We start from the raw sequence: 21207 nt of genomic DNA, 5'->3' as shown, positions 1-21207 counted from the left end.
CCTGAGTCTGTTTCCAGCTCTGCCTCTCACTGCTTCCTGCCCCCTCGCCTCTGAGGCTCTCTCTTGCACACTTGTTCCCTATCCTTGCCATGGACTCCAACTTTTTTTCCACTTACCACTTGGCCAATTCCTTTTCTTTCTCAGGACTCAGCTCTGATGTCCCCTTTTACCCCTGCATGTCCACTTTAGTCTTTCTTTCCATTACCTATGTTGCTGCCACTGCATGTACTGTACCAAGCTGTGCTGTTTGTTTGCTCCCTCCCTACAACATGAGCTCCTTGAGATTAGGGAGCCTCATCTTTCATCTTTGTATGATGAGGCCCATCATTTTGCTGATATACAGCAGAAACTCAATAAAAAGCAAATGAATTAATGAAAATTACCCAAAGGAGTATATAGCTAATGGGAAATTTTAATATAGCAGTGAGAGAATATTTTTATCATTAGGGAATTGTATACAGCCCCCTGGAAGTCTGTAGATCCCCTGGCCTAGGCTATTTTTTCCCTCTACCTCTAAACTAAGCCATTGTTTGAGATCAATATGTGGTCCAGGTACTCTATCCAACCCACAAAGAAAATCTCAAAAGCACTAGGTTCCTTCAGATGTACCCAGAATCACATTCTCAAACACTTGCTCATTGTTGCCCTTGGCTCTCTGAAATACTTTTGGTAATGCTCATAAAAAAGATACCCACGATATGTAGTATACCCACGATATCTTAGTAAAAGATGCAGTGTGTATTTCAAAATTGATGGGCTTTGGGTGGGTGGGGCAGTGTTCAGAATGGTTCACATACTTTTATGGCTTCAAATTGTTTCCTGTTTTGAAGTTATTATGGAATTGCAAATAATTGGCAGAAACATGCTGAGGCACACAGAGGACTATTTCAGCAATATTCATTTGATGTCTTATTATTTTGTCTTTGCTTTCAGACATCAATAGCTAGATATACAGGAACAAAGTAAAATAGAAAATTGGGGCATTTATTCAAATAATTATGGCAAGCTCTTCCCCCACCCACAATACTCCCACCTTCTCTCCTTACTACATATCTGTATACACTTTTAAATCGTGGGCTTTGAAGTCTGAGAAACTGGGTGTGAGTCCCATTTTTTAACAGTGTAACCTTGGGAGGTTCCTTAACCTTCTGAGTTGCTACTTCCTCATCTGTAAAATGGGGAAAAACACGAGTACTGGTGATTGGTGTGAGAAATAAATGAGATAATATGTAAAAAGGCAGCACAGTACCTAGAACATAGTAAGTGACCAGTATATGTTAGTTTTAATACTATTATTAGGTAATTAAAATAAATATTTGGGGGGTAGAAGATGAAGACTTTGACTTTTTCAGTTGCCTTCATACTTCACTTCCTTGGGGCTATGTCTCTGTTGCACATGCTTCCAATTAAGACAACAGTTATCAATGTATCAACTCACTGGCTGCTCAAATTTGGGGTGAAAAGAAAACAAATATCATTTTGCCATTTTAAAAGAAATCCAGAAAGGCTAAGGGATTGGGCCAAGGGCACACAGAGGTTAGATATAAACACAAGGTTTTGGGTAGTCTCTCATTTCCAGTGCTGGGTCCTTCTAAAGTCTGTACCATTGGTCATGCTTAGTGGGTCTCAGAACAAGCAAAAGAAGCTTTCAGTGAGTCAGACCTGGAGATGTGCTTTTGAGTGAACAGGTTGAGTAACTCAGTCTTCACCAGGTGACTCTGTTGGTAAGTTAATGGTGTTTCCAAAAAGATTTCAAGAAATGGGTAGGGAGACAATGTATATGATGGTGTGAGGTCTCCAAACACTTTCTTTGGTAAAACTCATTTACTTGGCACTTTTCTGTTTAGCAATAATTGGCCTGTCTGGATGACTGAATTGACTCAGCAACATTCCCTTCTTGAGGAAATCATTTAAAAAAAAACATGGAAAAATTCCTGTGCTTCTGCCATGTCATGCAGTATTCCAAGGACTGTTTAATGTCTTTTTGAATCCCATAGTTCTTTAAGCATAGTAAGCCTTTTGTAGAGGTCTGGTCTGGTTAAATGAAGAAAATGTTTTGTTCTAGTTCAACATTACTTAGAGCATTTTTGTAGTGAAAAGGTTTATGTAATTAAGTAGTGTGAGGAATAAGCTTAAGAATCCCCCAGGCTTACACCAATGGGTTAACAAGGTATAAAGAAGTACAAAGCCATAGGATGTTCATACTAGAGTTTAGGTAAACAAAATAGGGAGGTGCAAAGGCACCGAATACATAGGTATATGAAATAAGTAAGATTAGGTATTCCGGGTGGATGTGACCCCCAATTTAGTACTACAGCAGAAAGCTGCTTTCACAGGAGGGACGGACCAAGTTAGGTAAACAGGTAAATTGGGCTATAGACTCCTGTGCTGCAGATGAAGCAGCCCAAAGTGGAGATGATTAATAAAAGAAAAAGTGCCTTGTTATTTCCTACCTGTCTCATCCCCTAAGCTAGTTAAGATAAACAGGTTATTTGTCCTACCTGTCTCATCCCCTAGGCTAGCTAAGATAAACAGAGGTGGTGCCTCATGTCTGCTGTAAACAACCTTCTGCTCGACTGCCTGGCACCAATATTTTGTTTTGTATGAACCCAAACCCCTAACCCTGAATATCTTCAAGACTCCCTTTCCTTCATGTCCACAAGTTAATGTTCACAGATTCATTGTCTCTTTGTGCATGTCTATTGCCATGTTTTTAAGCCTTCTGATCCTAATACAAAATGGGGCAAGGACCCTTATTTGGGCCTCTTATCTTTTCAAGGCATTAGCCATCTCTCGATTTTCCTCCTGCATCCCACTCTTTTGCTGGCCAAAAGAGAACTTCAGACTTAGAGTCTATGACAAAGTAGGTTCATTGTTAGTACACAATGCCTACATTTCTTCAACATCAGAAAGATATCCCATTGGTTTGTAAATGCATTTGAGGCTCTCTTGGAAAGTGGCCCAATGTCTCTCTTCCTTTACTCTCTCATCCTGAATGGTCTGGACTTTGAAAATACAGGTTTTAGGCCAGGAGAGTGCCAAAAGGTCCCTTAATAACTGCATGCCCTGATGGGAGAAAGAGCTGTGGCAATCATGTGTCTGTGTACAGAGCAGAGCTCTGATGTTTCAGTTAGGGCAGAGCACAGGCTTGGTGGTCAGATGGAAACATATTTCTTTATGTGAACCCAGCCTAGCTGATTAGCTACCTTTTTCATTTTAGAAACTCAGTAATTTAGAAACTACTCAGTTTAGAAACTCAGTTTCAGTTAAGAAACTCAGTCAAATCTCATCTGAGTTTTCTTAATCTAATCTAATGATTTTTGATAACCATGATAGTCAATTTTCTGCTATAGACTGAATGTTGGTGTCCCCTCCAAATCTATGTTAAATCCTAGGGCCCAATGTGATGGTATTAAGAGGTGGGGCTTTGGAAGGTGATTATATTACAAGGGTGGAACCCTTATGAATAGGATTGGTAGCCTTTTAAAAGAGGCCCCAGAGAGCTCCCTCACCCCTTCTGCCATGTGAGGTTACAAGGAAAAGATAGCTGTCTATGAGTCAGGATGCAGGCCTTCATCAGACATCAAATCTGCCAGGGCCTTGGTCTTGGGCTTCCCAGCCTCCAGAACTGTGAGAAATAAACTGTTGTTTATAAGCCACCCGACTATGGTATTTTGTCATAGTGACCCGATGGGACTAACTCAAGTTCAAAGTTCAATCTCCAATGTCAGGGCTATTCTCCCACCTGGAGGGTTTTCTTCACCTTTCCTCCAGTCTACTGCTGTTGATCCTGGAGGTCACCCTTTCCATCTCCATCCAGGCCTTGCTTTGGAGTCTCCTGTGGGTCCTCCTGATACATTCTCCTTTGCCCACCTCTGACTAGCACCCAGCCTTTCCTTTCAGGCATCCCTCGTACACTGGCTCCCCAGAAACATTCAGAATTTTTCCAGGCCTACAGCAGCCCAGAGAAATGGGCTTTCAGTAGATGTACCCCTTTACCCCTGACCCCTTGCTGACATTTGTGAGGTTATTTGCTTTGACCAGTGAAAAACAAGGCACAAAAAACTATTTTCTCCTCTAAGATTTTCCAAATGCAAAGTCTAGAGTTTCATGTACCTGCTTAACATAACCCCTTCCTAAATTAGTCCTAGGGTGGTGGTTCTCAAAGTGTGGCCCACAGATGTTGGGGGGTCCTCTATTTTCTTTTTTTTTTTTAAATTTTAATTCAAGTATAGTGAACATACAGTGTTATATTAGTTTCAGGTGTACAATATAGTGATTCAAACACTTCCATAAAACATCTGGTGCTCATCCGAACAAGTGCCCTCCTTAATCCCCATCACCTATTTCACCCTTCCTTCCCCCCATCTCCCCTCTGGTAACCATCAGTTTGTTCTCTATAGTTAGAGTCTGTTTCTTGGTTTCTCTCTCTCTCTCTCTCTCTCTCTCTCTCTCTCTCTCTCTCTCTCCCTTTTCATTTGCTCATTTGTTTTGCTTCTTAAATTCCACAGATGACTGAAATCATATGGTGTTTGTCTTTCTCTGACTTAGCATAATACTCTCTAGCTCCAACCATGTTGTTGCAAATAGCAAGATTTCATTCTTTTTTATGTCTGAATAGTATTCCATGGTGTGTGCTAGTGTATATACACTACAACTTATTCTTTTTCATTTTTTATCAGAGAGAGAGAGAGAAGAGAGAGAGTTCGAGCGGGAGAGAGGAGCAAAGGAGAGAGAGAGAAAGAGAAAGAGAGAGAGAGAGAGAGAGAGAGAGAGAGAGAGAGAGAGAGAGAGAATCTTAAGCAGCCTCCACACTCAGCATGGAGCCAGACATGGGGTTCAACCCATGACCCTGGGATCATGACCTAAGCCAAAATCAAGAGCCAGAGGCTTAACCAACTGTGTCACTTAGGTGCCCCTACAGCACATCTTCTTTATTCATTCATCTATTGATGGACACTTGGGCTGCTTCCATAATTTGGCTATTGTAAGTAATGCTGCAATAAATATAGGGGTGCATGTATCTCTTTGAATTAGTGTTTTCGTATATTTTGGACAGTCCCTTATTTCCATTACAACACTTACAGGCTATTGCTTTTCACTAATGGTACAGAAGCAATTGTTACAAAACCACAGCATGCATCAAGACAGCTGCATTCAATTCTACTAGATCTATATTCATCACCATGAACTCACAGTAAAGTAAAAGGAAGAAAACGCCAGTGTTACCTAAAAATGTCCTTGATGAAGCAGTATAAAAGACTCATTTCATTTCAGCCCTTAAGTACATGTCATTTTAATATTTTGTGTGAAGTTTACACAAGGCACTTTAGCACACGTAGGTTAATGGTTTTCTTGAGGAAAAACATTATGATTGTTTGAGTTGCTTAACTAGTTGCTTTTTAAGCTAAAAACCATTTTTTATCTTCTGGAAGATGGGCTAGCAGATAAACTATGGGTTTTTACACTTGAGTATATGGCAGACATTTTCTTCTTCTTCTTCTTCTTCTTCTTCTTCTTCTTCTTCTTCTTCTTAATGTTTATTTATTTTTGAGAGAGACAGAGTACAAGTGGGCAAGGGAGAGAGAGAGAGGGAGACACAGAATCTGAAACAGGTTCCAGGCTCTGAGCTGTCAGCACAGAGCCCCATGCAGGGCTCGAACTCACAAATTGTGAGATCATGACCTGAGCCGAAGTCGGATGCCTACCCAACTGAGCCACCCAGGTGCCCTGGCAGACATTTTCTTGAAAAGAAATAAAATCAGCCTGTCACCTCAAGGACAGCAATTGGCAGCATTTGTTGCCAGTGATAAAACCCAAGCTTTCAAGCCCCAGATCCATCACTTATTAGTATACTATTTACCTTTCTAGCATCTTACCTGCAATGTCAGGATGGTGATAATCCATACCCCATACAGGGTACAATCATTAAATAAGATAACATTATTTGTACAGTGCCTAGTGTGTGTTAAGTGCTCAATGAATGCTGGCTTCTCTTACAGCTGCATCAAGTTAAAACAATCAGTTTTGCTTTTCAGTTTTAATTTAACCAAATATGTGCATCAATATGAAACATGTTTCATCTGGGGTGCAAGTATTTTCTAAAGATTAAATTAATTCAAAATTCTTTGATAACACGGCAACAATGAAATGACATCAGAGCTATAGTGAAATAATGGCAGGGCATTAAAATATTGAGTTTTAAGCAAAAATTCTCATTTCTACAGTTTTCCATAAGGACATAAAGAGGACTAGTTTGCACAAGGTTAAAAATACACAAAATAACACTGAATATCATAAAAGTACCTCCCAAAGCTTACTACTTGAAAAGCAGTTTGTCAGTACTAATGCTAAGGTACACAAGGCCATCTGTGTCCTCGACATCCTGAAAGCTAAAGCCACAGAATGATGTCTTGACCATTATGCCATTAGTATCACATCTCGCCTGTAAAATCAGATGATTTTCCAAATTGAAGCACTTCTACCAAGGCTTTGGATAGGAATTAATGGGAATTCAGGTAATGACACATTTTGGGCATAGGCAGGCTATGAAAAGCACAGAAGGGAAAAGGAGGCCAAGATAGATTGGATAATAGCAAGATAATGATCAAGAGATTAAAAAAAAATAAAAAGACAGAGAGAGAGAGAAAGGAAAAAAATGTACCAAAAAGGTTGTGAAAACTGTAGGAGCCTGTTAGTGGGACATAATGAGGCTCTTTAAGGGATATTTTTATATTATCCAACGAATTTTCCGTTTTCAGCAATGAATGAGCCCCAGTCTTGTACATAATGTACATTGGCATGGTTTTTATGTCTTGTGTGTGAACTACCAAAGTCCATTGAACCTTTTTCAATCCTTCTGATCACTGGCCTGATCCTGTGAGATCCCTTATCTATCCTGTGGAAGGTATTTCTTTATGAACAGCTACTGAGCTGTCTTCCTCATGAACAAAGGTAATATTCACACAACATTCAAAGGGCTAAGTAGATCCATCCTTGCCACTTTTCCTTTTGGTCCAGACAGTACACGTTCCCTGAATATGTTTTCCACTCAGATGGCGGTCGGTGCTATTAACTGCCCCGACTGAAAACTATTTTGCAAATGAATATGAAATTGCTCAGAGGTGGGGGAAGTTGGTGTTGCTTGTTTTGGGTGAGAGGGTAGCGGCTACAATGGAGCCAGGGCGTCGATTAGGCTCATAATTAACCTGAAAACTGTCCTGCCAGCAACAGCTACAGCAGCAGCAGCAACCTGCCTGTCAGTTCCAGTCCAAGAATTCCAACTGCTATTTCAGTTGTTATGGAAACTGGCCACACTGGTTCTTAAAGAATTCATTATTCCAACAAATATTTGTTTTCCTAAATCATTACAGGGTATCTAAATGAGTGATGCAGACACACAGATGGAGGAGCACACAGGAAGAAGCTGGTGATTAGAGATGTCACAGGGCTACAAGTTAAACCTGACCTTGGGGCATGATTAACTGGGGGAGAAGACATTTCAAGTGACAGGACTGGCAAAAGCAAGGGAAGTGGGGTTGGAGCCACAGACTCACATGGGGTTGGAGTGGGAGATGGGAAGGCACATTGAGGCCAGTGGGGAGAAAGCTTTGAAGGTCAGTCTGAAGAATTTGGATCTCTCTATAGACAAAAAGGAACTAGGATACTTTAAAGCAGGGGAGCAGTGCTTTAGGAATATTAATTTTTGCCTGCAGACTAACAGCAAAGTTGTCAACCTGGTTTTTGGCTAATATTTCAATCCCACTTGTCTTGGTAGATGTCAAGACAATAATTTGAAAAGTGAAAAATTCAACCTCATCTTCTCATATAGGGAGTACCACACTTATTTCACTGAAACCAATGGACTCCTGTTTATTAAGACTCATCAAAACTGTTATGGGTGTGTCTATGACATCCTGAGTATTTTTACGAGCTTCAAATTGACCTGCAATAATACAGCCCCCAAATACCACTCTGCCATCTGTCAAGGAAGTGCTTAGAACTAAAGACTTAATTTTCAAGCAGAGTCCTAAATGCCCTAGAAGAACAATCATTTTTCCTCATACCACAGTGGTTTTTGCACCTTCTACTGCCTAACCAGTAACCTGAAATCTTTAATAGAATAGTAACTGACCAGTAAGATAAAATATGGGAGAGTTGGTTAATATAAGAAAAACCTTTATTCAGAGCAGCAGTTTTTAGACTGCAGTCTGTGGACGCTTGGGGGTTTCAAGCTTTGAATGATGCCAAAGATTTTATATTGTGCTATTTGATTTTCTGAAGGGCACAGGACTTAGGTAAGCCAAGGTCTTTAGTTATACCTAGACAGATAGAAGTGATATTTGAAAATATATTTCGAAATTTAATTGCGAGTGCTAAACCACTGGTAACTCTGAAATAATATTACTGCCAGAGAAAATAACAACAATCACAAAACATGCTGTACTATTTTTAGAAGCTGTTTTTGGATCACATTATTAAAGACACAGATTTCTATGTGATAATAAAGGCTCATTCTTTGGATACTGAACATCAGGGTTAAGAGTCTCTCCTCTTCCTAATTTGGCCCCTAAGATAAAAGCTGAATATAATTCATTGTGTATGGCCTTGATGGCGAGAAAAGTGATTAAAGTTTATGTGGAAAGGGGAATTTTCTTTGCTATTAGGAGGATGAGTTTCTCTTCAGTAAGGAGTAGAAATAATTTACTTTTACTTTTTGAAAAGAATGTAAAAAGTGTGGCAAGAGTTCATCCAGTTCCCATGGTTAAGGTCAACAAGAGGCAAGCAGCTCAGAAACAGAACTCAGGTTGGGCTCAAGAATTCTCACTGCTTAAGACACGCACTTCCTCCTCCTCTCACCTCTGTTAATCCCTTCGGTTGCGTTGCCCTCTCCTCCTTCAGTTTCCTGCTTAAATATCACTTCTGTAGGAAAGCCTTGCCTGATCACTCTGATCACCCACTTCTACCCCAGACACTCAATCCAGGCTGTTCTGTCTCCTTAAGTTTGTGATAATAAGTTGATTAGTTCTTCTTTTCACCTAGGATGGAAGCTCTGTGATCCCTCACTGCCCAGAATGGGTCTAGGCCTCAGTATGTATGGGATGGAGGACTGAATGAGGGAGACAGTCCAGGGTAACAACCCACACAACTGTGGGTGGAATGGGGTGAGCCCTGGGACGGGAAACTGCAGCCCTAGTCTCCTCTCTGCCACCAGTTGGTTAAATGACCTTAATCAAACCTCTTAAATCCTCTGGGACTCAGTTTCCTTATCTGACAATGAGGGAGACTTAGTGAGAGATTTCCAAGGAAACATTCCAACTTTAGGGTGCAAGATTCTAAGTTTATATGATTATATTTCTTGGGTGCCGATAACTATTCTTTTTCCTACCCATTGAAGATGTGTGGACCTTTTCATTATTTCTGAATATGAATAGAAAAAATTTTTTAAATGAAAAGGTAGGTGTATTAACTTTTCTAAAGACTTGAATACTTAGAGGGAAAAGTACTAGCTTTTGGGAGGTGCTTTGACAATATTTGGTGCTATTCTGGGCAATTATAACTGTTGCTCAAATAGTCCCATTGATTTGCATGGGGAAAACTGAATAGCCGGTTCTCACACTCATTAGCTATGTGAGCTTGGACCAGTCCCTCTACCTTTCTGAGTCTCAGTGTCCTTATCTGTATAACAGATATGTAATACAGATAGACCACCAACCTATAGGATTGTGGAAGGATTAAGTGAGATGAACTGGAACACAGTATGTGCTTAGAAAATGCTGGTGAATTTTATCCCACAATTAATTTACCAACGACGTTCACAGTATGAGGCATAAAATAAATGAAATTTTCTTACCATTAGCTAAACGGAATGCAGGGTATGGTTACTGAAATATATTTGAATATGTGGTTGCTGATATATTTCTTTTAGTGAGCAGTGGCTCATTGTTCAAACAGAAAATGTATGTGCTAGATTTTAGCATATGACTTCTTCATACTCATGGGATTATAAGGTATTTTATTACTGAGGAACTAAAATCAGGAGTCTGACATTCCTTAGAGTCTTACTTTGTCTGTTCTGTAAGGATACAAAGCCAAAAACAATATAAAACTGCATAAATGAAAGCAACAATCCAGAAGCCTCAAGGGTATTTCCTAACTGAAAAAGGGGCAGAATTCAAAGCAGAATAAGAAATGAACAGTTTTTTTTTCTACCAAGTTGTTTATTAGCAACTGCATTAGAAAACTTGAGAGCTGTTACTCACCAATCATGAAAATAATTTTACACTTTCTCAAATCTTCCATGAAACCTTTAAAGTAAGAATAATTTAAGTTACTGGCAAGTAAAACTGTTTTGAAACACTGGTTTTACTTAGGTTGTGTAAAAACCAAATCTTGTAGCTTTATTTGATAAGAAGCCTTAAGTTCAGTAAATGTGTTAATAGGTCATAAATTATAGGCACAAATGACCATTTCAACCTTATTCCCAGACCCTGGTAACATAATTTCATTTTAACACAAACTATCAATTTTTGGTGGCAAAACTGATAAGCCATTAAATAGCATGACTTACAAAGAAAGATAATTTTTAAAATTATTTTGAAACGTTCTTAAGTATCTCAGTTTTGTGTTATTTTACATTTTTCTTAACATTTGCTGATCTCTTTTAATAAAGAGGGGTTAAAGCACAAATGGGGAGTCTCGAAGATAATATTTTAAATACAGTTCCTATTTACAGAAAATAATACTATTTTCCATTTAAGGTAGTAATATAAAATTTCCTTCTAAAATAAATCTATTTAAATAATAATAGTGAGTCAATTTAGAGAAAAATATTAAGTCAATAATATCTAGCATAGGTCATATAGAGATGAAACAAAAATCCCAGAGATGGTGAGAGTGAGGATTGAATTTTGGGAACCACTACTTTATTTTTTCTCCAAGTTTTTATTTAAATTCCTGTTAGTTAACATACAGTTTAACATTAGTTTCAGGTGTAGAATTTAGTGATTCAACACTTAAATACAACACCTAGTGCTCATCACAATAAGTGTCCTCACTCATCTAGCCATCCCCCCACCTACTTCCCTCCATCAACCCTCAGTTTGTTCTCCATCATTAAGAGTCTGTTTCTTGGTTTGCCTCTCTTTCCCTATCCCATGCTTGTTTGTTAAATTCCACATATGAGTGAAATCATATGGTATTTGTCTTTCTATGACTTATTTCACTTACTATAATACATTCTAGCTCCATCCATGTCATTGCAAATGGCAAGATTTCATTCTTTTTGATGACTGGGTAATATTCGTGTGTGTGTGTGTGTGTGTGTGTGTGTGTGTGTGTATCACATCTTCTCTATCCATTCATCAGTTGCTGAACATTTGGGCTCTTTCCATAATTTGGCTATTGTTGATAATGCAGCTATAAACATTGGGATGCAGGTATCCCTTCAAATCAGTATTTTTCTATCCTTTGGGTAAATACCTAGTAGTACAATTGCTGGATCATAGGGTAATTCTATTTTTAACTTTTTGAGGAACGACAATACTGTTTTCCAGAGTGGATGCACCAGTTTGCATTCACCCCAACAGCGTGGGACCGAGGAACCACCACTTTGAAACAGAGGGATAATTAGGAATTTTTGGCAAAGTGCAAAACCCTCCAGAGTTTGTGGAGCCCTAAAAGATTGTCAATTGTCATGTGGTGTAGTAGCTGGCCATGAAGGATGGGTAGACAATAGCTACACTTTTGATACTATTCTCAACTGACTAGACCTAGGCGAGTGACTTCCTCTCCCTTGTACTTCAGTTTCTCCATCTGTAGGGTAAAGGTGTCAGACCCAATGATCTCTAATGTCTCTTTCGGTTCAAATACCTATGATTTTGTGGTTCCCGTAAATAAATGGGCCACAGGAGGAAATGGTCCCCTTTGCCCCTTGGCCAAAATTATGATGTGATTATTGTTGCATGTTTCAGGTTTCTAAAGTAACCCAAAATTCGAAGAGGCCTTGGGTTAAGGGTGAGGTTACTTGAAGAGATGACCACAGCCCCAAACTTGAATTGGGAATGGCTCTGTGAGCTCAGGGTCTCTGGCCTCAGAAAGTGCCCATGGTTATTGCTTGAGCCTGGAAGCAGGGGGTCCTCAAACTAAAAAAAAATGTTTAGAGTGAGGACCTGAGGACAGGAGAAACAGCAGAACTACCCACGAATGTTTCAGAGAAGAGCAGAAACAAACTCACCCTGGTTTTAAGACCACAGGGCTTTAGTTATGGAGATCAGGCTGCCTGCCGAGATGTGCCAGGGCAGGGTCACAGAGTTTGGGGGCAGAAGTAGATTAGCTGAGGATGCTCTGCAGTTGACTGTGGGAGTCTGCACAGGCCAGTAAGGGAGGTATTGCTGTATTCTAGAGACCATCTTGAGCAAATGATGGTGAAAAGCTAAAGAAGTAGGCTCTAGAGGGGGTCAGAGGATGCCACCATGTTCAAGTCAATCCTTAGACTGGCTAATTTCTTTTAATTTTTTTAAACATTTATTAATTTTTGAGAGAAAGAGTACACAGTGTGAGTGGGGGAGGGGCAGAGAGAGGGAGAGAGAGAGGGAGACACAGAATCCGAAACAGGCTTTAGGCTCTGAGTTGTCAGCACAGAGCCTGATGCGGGGCTCAAACTCAAGAATGGTGAGATCATGACCTGAGTTGAAGATGGACGCTTAACTGACTGAGCCACCCAGTAGCCCCAAGACTGGATAATTTCTGAGCAGCTTAGTTTAACACCCCCAGGGGTGGTGGTGGGTATGTGGGAGCAGGCTGATTCCACAAAGAACTTTCAGAAGAGTTTCTTTGATGTGCTTAGACAAAGGCCAGACAGAGATTCTAAACCAGTGAGGAGGGTGGGTGTGGAGTGTTATGAACCATGGCTAACAAGAACTAACATTTAAAGTCAAGTTTTTAGAGCACCATGCTGGACAAACAAAATAGATCTGAGACTGGATGCTTCCCATAGTTGGGCAGATGTGACTGCAGATGGAGCAACTGAAGATAATTTTGAATATTTTATTATTCCTAATTTAACCCTTATGCTAAGGGAGCTACTTTTCAAACTGTAATATACACTGAAGAGACAGTAATATATTAGAATATAGGACACTGTGATTTTTCACTTCATGGAAAATAACACGTGAAGTTTTGAAGTAAAGATTCTAGAGTTCAAAGGTATTTGATGTTTTTGTTGGAACCCCAGGCCCCTGAGCTGTGCGTTTCAGACCCTTGGCTGTGGAAGTTCCTGGAGCTACCCCCACCTTGAGGGGAGACCCAGGATGGAGGAGCCAGACTGGGCAGAGCCAGCCCTAAATTCCCAGTCTAGGTGTAACTCAGGGCTCTTTTCCTGGTTCTGGAGGCAGCTGCTTTTGCTCTTGCTCTGGGTGTGAGTTGACTAAAATGATGGGCAGAATGTGGTTACCTTGAGAGATAGTACAAAGTTTTTATTTCCTATCTTGGTGATAAAACTGCAGTTTTTACACTTAAAATTAACAGATAGGAGCCTGACTTACACTTTATATTTTATGTAGATGATAAGTACTTTTGAAAGCGAGATCACTCCTCTGACAGTTATCCAACTTGCTTTTCAGTAAAATTGGGATGCTTTTTAAAAATTTTTTTTTTCAACGTTTATTTATTTTTTTTGGGACAGAGAGAGACAGAGCATGAACGGGGGAGGGGCAGAGAGAGAGGGAGACACAGAATCGGAAGCAGGCTCCAGGCTCTGAGCCATCAGCCCAGAGCCTGACGCGGGGCTCGAACTCACGGACCGCGAGATCGTGACCTGGCTGAAGTCGGACACTTAACCGACTGCGCCACCCAGGCGCCCCTGGGATGCTTTTTTTATATACACAATGCTACCTTTTGGCTGGAATCCACTACTACCTGAGGAAAGGCCCAATTCTGAAGAGAAAATGGGACATGAAGAATTGGGTTTGGGAACAGGAGGGGAAGGAGACAGGGGAGCTAAAATCAGAGGAAAGATGTGAATTTGGGGTTTGGGGAACCATCTGGTTTTCACACTAAGGAATAAAATTTTTTGTTTTTTCTAATCAAAGAGATGCTGCAGTCTCTACAGAATAGTCCACAGTGACTGGAAAAATCCTATGTTATCTGGAGCTTTCTATTAAAGGCACATACATTGGTGCTTTTAACTCATGGACCAGATGGTCATCTCATGTTCTCTAGACTTCCAGCTTCCTTTTATGAAGCTAAGCAACAACTGTTTCTTTTTTTAAATTCCTGTCCAGTTAATGCACAAGGTTATATTGGTTTCAGGTGAACAATATAATGATTCAACAATTCTATACAAAGCTGAGCAACTTTTAATCTATTTGCTATCTAAGCGACTATGGTTGTTATTGGGTATGGTTGTACCTATGATGGAACATTCATGCAGTGTAGTCATTACAAGTTAAGGTTATGGAGAGTTTGTAATGACTTGGGAACATGCTTATGTTATGATATACACAAAAAGAATGGAGATAATTATTTGTATACACACATGTATTCTCAACTATATAAAAACAGGTACATAGCCAACCCACTGGGATAAAATACACTAGAATATTAACCATGATTATTTAGAGGTCATAAGGTTTTAGATAGCTCATATTTTCTACCCTGAAAACTTTTCCACAATGAATACATATTAATTTTATAGCCAGGAAAAAGGGAAACCTTATTAGGCAATCAATCAATCCCTGTCCAGTTTGGACTGAGTTGATTATTTGCACTTGGCTCATGTTTATGTGCCTTTCCTCATGAATCACCACGATGTCATTTGGTGACTGAGATTTTCACATACTGCTATGGCCATTATCATCAAATGACACTTTATCTATTACCTCATGCTCATGGATCAGTGTAGGATTAGAGCTGGGGTTATTTGGAAAGCCGGATCACTTACTTGCATGTGCGCACAGTCAATACAAACATATTTCCATGAACCATAGTTACAGCAACATTTATTACTGAGTGGACATGTTAGAAGGTACTTTATCTAGGACAATCATGAGCCTTATCTCTTTTGGACAATCTCAAATTCACATAATTTTAGCTATTTTCAGACAGTGAAGGCTGAATTTGCTAGTTGTTATGAGACTTTTAACATGACAACAGTTACAAAGCAGGATAATTTGGGTGTTTCTTAGGTTGCATCCCAACAGCACACTGAAGAATTTTAACTACCATGTAGGAAAAAGACTTCCAATAAATTTGAAGAATGTTAAAGTTAGCCAGCTGTCTTTACTGCAGGACTTATAGGAATCTTGATATGCTGTTATATGTGTCTCTTCCAAAGGGTAGTGAGTGTTAAATGTTCCCCAAACATATTTTTACGAGAACATTCCATTTTCACTAAGCATGTCAAGGGTCATGTTCTCTGGGTAGTAAGGAAATGCATCTCTAAGTAAGGTGGCCCTTTGATTCTTGATATGGACTAAAAGGGGAAAGATCCAAAGAGTTCCAATCTTAATTGCGTAGCCTGGCTAAGGAAAAACTGCATGCTGTCAGTAGTTTACGGTCTATCAGTTGGTGTTTAATAAAAAAGACATGTTCAAAGCTACTAAAATACAACTTTGGTCTGATCAGTAAGGGAAACTCACCTCCCATGGTATCCTCTCCAAATATATTTAACCGGTCATCACCCTGCACATAAAAAATCAAAATATTAGGTGAGAGTACTAACAGGTATTGTGCTAAACTTCTTGCCAATGTACATTAACATACCTAACTTTCCAAACAACTCTATGAAGGAGGCACAATTACTATCCACCTTTTACAGATGAAGAAGCCAATAATTCGAGAAGCAAGTTGCCCAAGGTCATGTAGGGACAAAACCCAGATTGGAACCTGGGCTGTCTGTCCCAAGAGTTCATGCTGTCTTTGTTGGACTTCCTGGTACAATATCGCACTTCATTTTCTTGGTGCATGACCTATCTGTGATCAGAAAAGCTGATTTGAAGAACACAACACTCTTCAGTGCCCGAAGCTCACTGATGGTTGTAGTTATAGTTGTTTAAAAACAACTTCATGGTTTAAAGCTGGACTTGGCACACTCTCTGTAAAGGGCCACATAGGAAGTGTTTAGCAGTGGGTGCCATACGGTTAACCACTGGCCAATCCCTGAAAACTAAAGCATGAAATAAGGGAGACTGGAATGACCAGCTTTGATTGATGCCTGCCTTTAAATGTTTATTTTATTTTTTAATCAAGCAGCTGCTGCATTTTCCTTACAGAAGAACCAGTGGTAGTTGGAGGGGGGTGGTGAGGGAGTCTAGGATGAAAGTTTATATAAAAAGGCGTTTGGTGAGAATTCTAATTTCTACTTATGTCTCCATCCATTCCATTTTCCCACTCCCTCATCCATCATAGGTAACCACTTACAGAAGTTTTTTTTTTTTTTTTGCATCTTTTTCCCGATACACAAAAAACTTCCAGATATCTATGGATACATTTAAACATAAATATATAATCTGGCATTACCTCCATTTTGTATACAGAAAAAAGTGTACTTATATTACACATGCATATATGTTCATAATATACATACTCATCTATAATGATACTGTTCACTTGCATTTTCACTTATCAGTGTATCCTGGAGAACTTTCCATATCAATACAGAATGTTCTCAGTTGTACAGTATTCTATCGTATGGAAGGTAACATAGTTGTTGTTTTTAACTAGTCCTTTATTGATGGACCATTGAGCTGTTTCCAATCTTGGGCTATTTTGGGAAAAGCATGGTGAATAAGCTCATATAAAGGTCATTTCATACACATATATCTGTAGGATAAATTATCAGAGAAGGGGATGTGTGGTCAGACAGTAAATGTATCTATAACTGATAGATTTTGTCAAACTGCTCTCCATTACAGGTTGTGCCATTTTGCAGGGCCAGCCTGTGGCTCATGCTTCACTCCAGCCTCTTGCTTCTAATTTGCTTTGATGTAGGAGTCAGTTAAATGAGGTTGGCTGGTTGTATTAATGCCCCCTTAAGGTAAACTGCCATGAGAGTACTTGTTTGAAATCAGAGCCTTGCCATTCTTTTTTAGAACATATGCCTTCAGGGCAACTTTACTGCTTGTCTTCTTAGATTTCCCTGTGTATCTAGAGCTATTCCAGGTGAGAGAAGAGTTTTTAATGGAGTGTTCATTCAGGAACACATTTGCATTCATTAACTTCCTTCCATGAATAGGAAAAATGTCAATTATTCCTCAGTGAGCCTATCCCTACTTCTCTTGTTGAAATCATTGCATTTTACAGCATTGCATTTTGGAGTTATTGGGATCATCTAATCCAACCCTGCCATCACCCTCTCCCATTTTACAGATGGGGAAATGGGTGGTCATTGAGGTCATTTGAGGAGCCCATGGCCATGTCATCATGTCCTTAGTGAAGTCAGGGTTAGGATGAGAACCACATCTCCTACCACACAGCATGGTTCCTGGAGATTTAATCCTAGGAGCTTAGCTACCACCATGTGTCTGTTAGTGTCATGCCACTGCCTGGCTGGTGCACCCATCTCTCAGCTGTTGCTAAGGGCTCACAGAACACCTTCAACATAGGACAATTCTGGTATAAGTTGTGCCCTAGTGTTCCCCTTGAGATCAGACTGAAGCTGATAGCCACCTGGGGTCACATCCTTGCTCAGCTCCTGCCCCTGCCCTATCTTGCATCTCTCCCCCTGTCCTAAAAGCACTCCCTAATAGCACACTTGCAAAGAATTCCCATTTGAGGTTTTGCCTCTAGCGAAGCCCACCTGAGACAGGGACCTGTTTGAAGTTATGTTTGCCTAACAAGCATCTACACAGAAAGAGGTTCAGTAGCTTTTGTTGGAAAAGGATTGTTCCATTAGACTCTGCTTATTGCTTGTCACACAGCTATTGAACATATCCAGGTAGTGTTAGGGAGTCTTCTCCCTTAATTTTTAATATCACTGTTGAGTTATAAGACTTACACCCATCTTACAGGCTGAACTGCATCAGATTTTTCTCACACCTAGTTATCATGTTTTAGAAGAGCAATCAAGGTTAATCTGAGTTAGTAAAATAATGCACTGTGTTATAAAGGAGCCTATCTCACCTCTATGTGGCTTCTTGAGTCTGACTGATTTTTATCCATAGCTTTTATTCATAGCCTTCTAGTATGTTTGCCCAACTGCTTCATATGAGCCCCAGCCTTACTTCCAATAAAGCCCTGATAGTGAAAAGGTTTTTGGAGCAGAGTGGTGCTAGGAATGGGGCCCACTGCATTCAATGACATGAAAGCCCAGGTAAATAGGATGTTTGACTGGGGGGTGTTATTTTCCATTGATGCTCAATAAACCTCATGATTCCTATGTGAAATTTTTTGTAAATAAAATTAATCTGGCATCTTATACACACACACACACACACACACACACACACACACACACACAATAACAACTAATGAAAGGCAAACTAATGAAAGCCCTAAGTCTCATCTCTTTCTTTTCAAGTGCTAAGTGTGTTCTGTATGAAAGGCATTAATTCAGAATGCCAATTATATAAGAAGCAAAATGTCAGACAGGTTTGTTTCAGATACCTAATAATCTGTAGCTGCATCTGCAGTGAGGCATACTTTGAGAAAGTACAACCCATTCACTACCAACTTCCACCCTAGGCACCCATGGGTGCTTCTTGGTGTTACAGTCTTTCATTGTGTTGTGCTCCATCTAGTCAGCCTTCTGATACCTGTAAGCCTGAATTGTGAGGTTGAGCTTTGTGGGTATGATGAGGCATAGGTGCCTTTCCACAGTAATAAACTAGGTTTGGGGGGCATAAAGCAGAATACTAAATCTGAACAAACCGACAGAAACGGTACTAATATTGGCAGAGATTTTATGTAAGTGCCAATTATGACTCACACATACGAAGCCAAGACACAGACTGCAATGAGGTAATTAATGCTGGTGAAGATGGGCAAAGCTGCAGAGAAACCATTAACACACAAGAGCAAGTTCAGGTTGCCATATCTTCTTGTGCTATATTTACGATACAATGCTGGTAACTGAAGGGGAGAAATAAAAACAAATCCTGTTGCAGTGACACAGCTAGCACCTCCAGACAGGACTTGTGGCTCTATGGGAAACTGGGTTTGGACTATGGATATGCTTTGGTCTCTATCTCTCATTCTCCAGTCAGGCCAGAGCCATAGGAGGGCAAAAGCGAATTGCATTCAGCTTTATTTCCCGGGGTGGATGCGTCGGCAAGAAACTGCTTTTGCAAGGCTGGATTCTGGTATCATTTTTAGGAAGAGCAGCTAGTTGAGGTGCATATATATTTTCCTTTAGGATTGTAGCTCCTGCTATCACCACCTTATGATGTGGGTGTCTTGTCACTCTCAATTCCCTGAACTATTGAAATTTTGGGGGGAGAGATAAAAACAGAGCAACATAGCCTCCCGGATGGGTTCACCAATCATAAGAAATTACGTTCTTCAACCTGCTTTCATTGCAGCCTGGTGTATGCTCCTGCCTGCAGGACCCGTTCTGTGTGACATTGTCACAAGCAGATCAGGTCCTAATATAAAGTGGACATTGAACTACTGCTATAATCTCACTGGATCCTTGCTGGGAACCTATGCGTGTGGAATGATGCTGCTGAAGTTCTGTGTGTCACTGGATGGGGACGTGCCTGAGCATATCCACTGCTGCCCTCAGTGCCCTGATACCAACCTATGTTTCTTTATCAGCAGTCTCTTACTGGTATCAGAGGTGAGGTCATGGAGTCAGATATTTACGCTGCTCCTCCTTATGTAGATAGTGTTAATGTTTAAAAATCCTTTTGGGACAGGGCATCTGGGTGGCTCAGTTGGTTAAGCATCGAACTTTGGCTCAGGTCATGATCTTGCTGTTTGTGGGTTCGAGGCCTGTGTCGGGCTCTGTGCTGACAGATTGGAACTTGGAGCCTGCTTCAGATTTGGTGTCTCCCTCTCTCTCTGCCCACCCTCCCCCGCCTCATGCTCTGTCTCTCTCTCAAAAATAAATACACATTAAAAAAATTAAAAAGTTATTTGAAATTAATAAAAAAATACTTAAAATAAATAAATAAATAAATAAATAAATAAATAAATAAATAATAAATATCCCTTTGGGGACCACGAAACGAAAGCTCTTCTGGGAAGGAGGTAGGACATTTTTGGGGTATCTTTCTAGTTCTTGTTTGTATTAAACTGTGTGTGTATTTCATGGTATAAAAATGTATACAGCTTCAAATGGAATTATGACAAAGAGGTTTTATTTAACAACAGAATATCATAGCTAAGATGAATTTCTTGCCCTAAAATTCACCAAGAAAAGACTACTTTCTTTCTCTGACATTAAGCACAGAGATCAACTTCAAGATTCAAAACAATGGATTTCAAAGAGATTCTCTAGTTTCTGAAATGAATGTGAGGACCAGTCTTTTATAATTTTTTCTGACCTCCCCGAATACTAAGCAATTCTCAAAGAATCATGGACCATGAAATGCAAGCATGAGGATTTTCCTAGGTTTCTATTTAAATTGATCTAAGGCCTCCCTCGCTGGTTCTAAGAAGCAACAACAGGAAGGTGGGGATGGGTTTGAGGCACAAAATGTTCTGTAGTTCTCAGAAGTGGTCATCTTCATTGAGAAGCAGAATCTTAACAGGAAGAAATAATAGTTAAAAAAAAACCCAACCCAAACAATACGAGGCTATTTCCCCATCTCATAACCTGAAAATGAAACTTCACGAAGCTTTTTTGTTAAAAAACAAAAACAGCAAACACCTCGAGTAAACAACTAAATGTTTTTAAAGTTTATTTATTATTTTTGAGAGTGAGAGAGACAGAGACAGAGACAGAGACAGAGTGTGAGCAGGGGAGGGGCAGAGAGCGAGGGAGACACAGAATCTGAAGCAGGATCCAGGCTCTGAGCTGTCAGCACAGAGCCTGGTGCAGGGCTTGAATCCATGAACCGTGTGATCATGACCTGAGCCAAAATTGGATGCCTAACTGACTGAGCCACCCAGGTGCCCCCTGAGCAAACAATTTTAAAAAACGGTTATTGGAACTGCTATTTGCTAGTGTTCAGAGTGTTTTTAACGTGCATGATGTCATCCAATCCTCGGAAAGACACTAGGAGATGGGCAAGTTTGAGATTTCCTATTGTTCAGATGAGGAAACAG

The 21207-nt window shown here is 40.0% G+C and overlaps 1 protein-coding gene across 3 annotated transcripts in view; it reads right to left on the bottom strand.

The window, feature by feature from the left end:
• AK5 (adenylate kinase 5) overlaps positions 1-21207 on the bottom strand; it is a 257507-nt gene that overhangs the window by 59057 nt on the left and 177243 nt on the right. For 2 of the 3 annotated variants that reach the window (XM_027058834.2, XM_027058832.2), the window contains exons 9-10: positions 15639-15681; positions 10263-10307 (exon numbers count right to left, since the gene is read on the bottom strand). In XM_027058834.2, the coding sequence (XP_026914635.1) occupies positions 10263-10307; positions 15639-15681 (88 nt within the window). The remainder of the gene's footprint in view (positions 1-10262; positions 10308-15638; positions 15682-21207) is intronic. The other variant, XM_027058833.2, reaches the window with a different exon arrangement.

Source organism: Acinonyx jubatus, chromosome C1 (assembly GCF_027475565.1).
Source record: "Acinonyx jubatus isolate Ajub_Pintada_27869175 chromosome C1, VMU_Ajub_asm_v1.0, whole genome shotgun sequence".
Lineage (NCBI taxonomy): Eukaryota > Metazoa > Chordata > Mammalia > Carnivora > Felidae > Acinonyx > Acinonyx jubatus.
The sequence above is the reverse complement of the archived record's forward strand: the minus strand, read 5'-3'. Positions and strand labels throughout refer to the sequence as shown.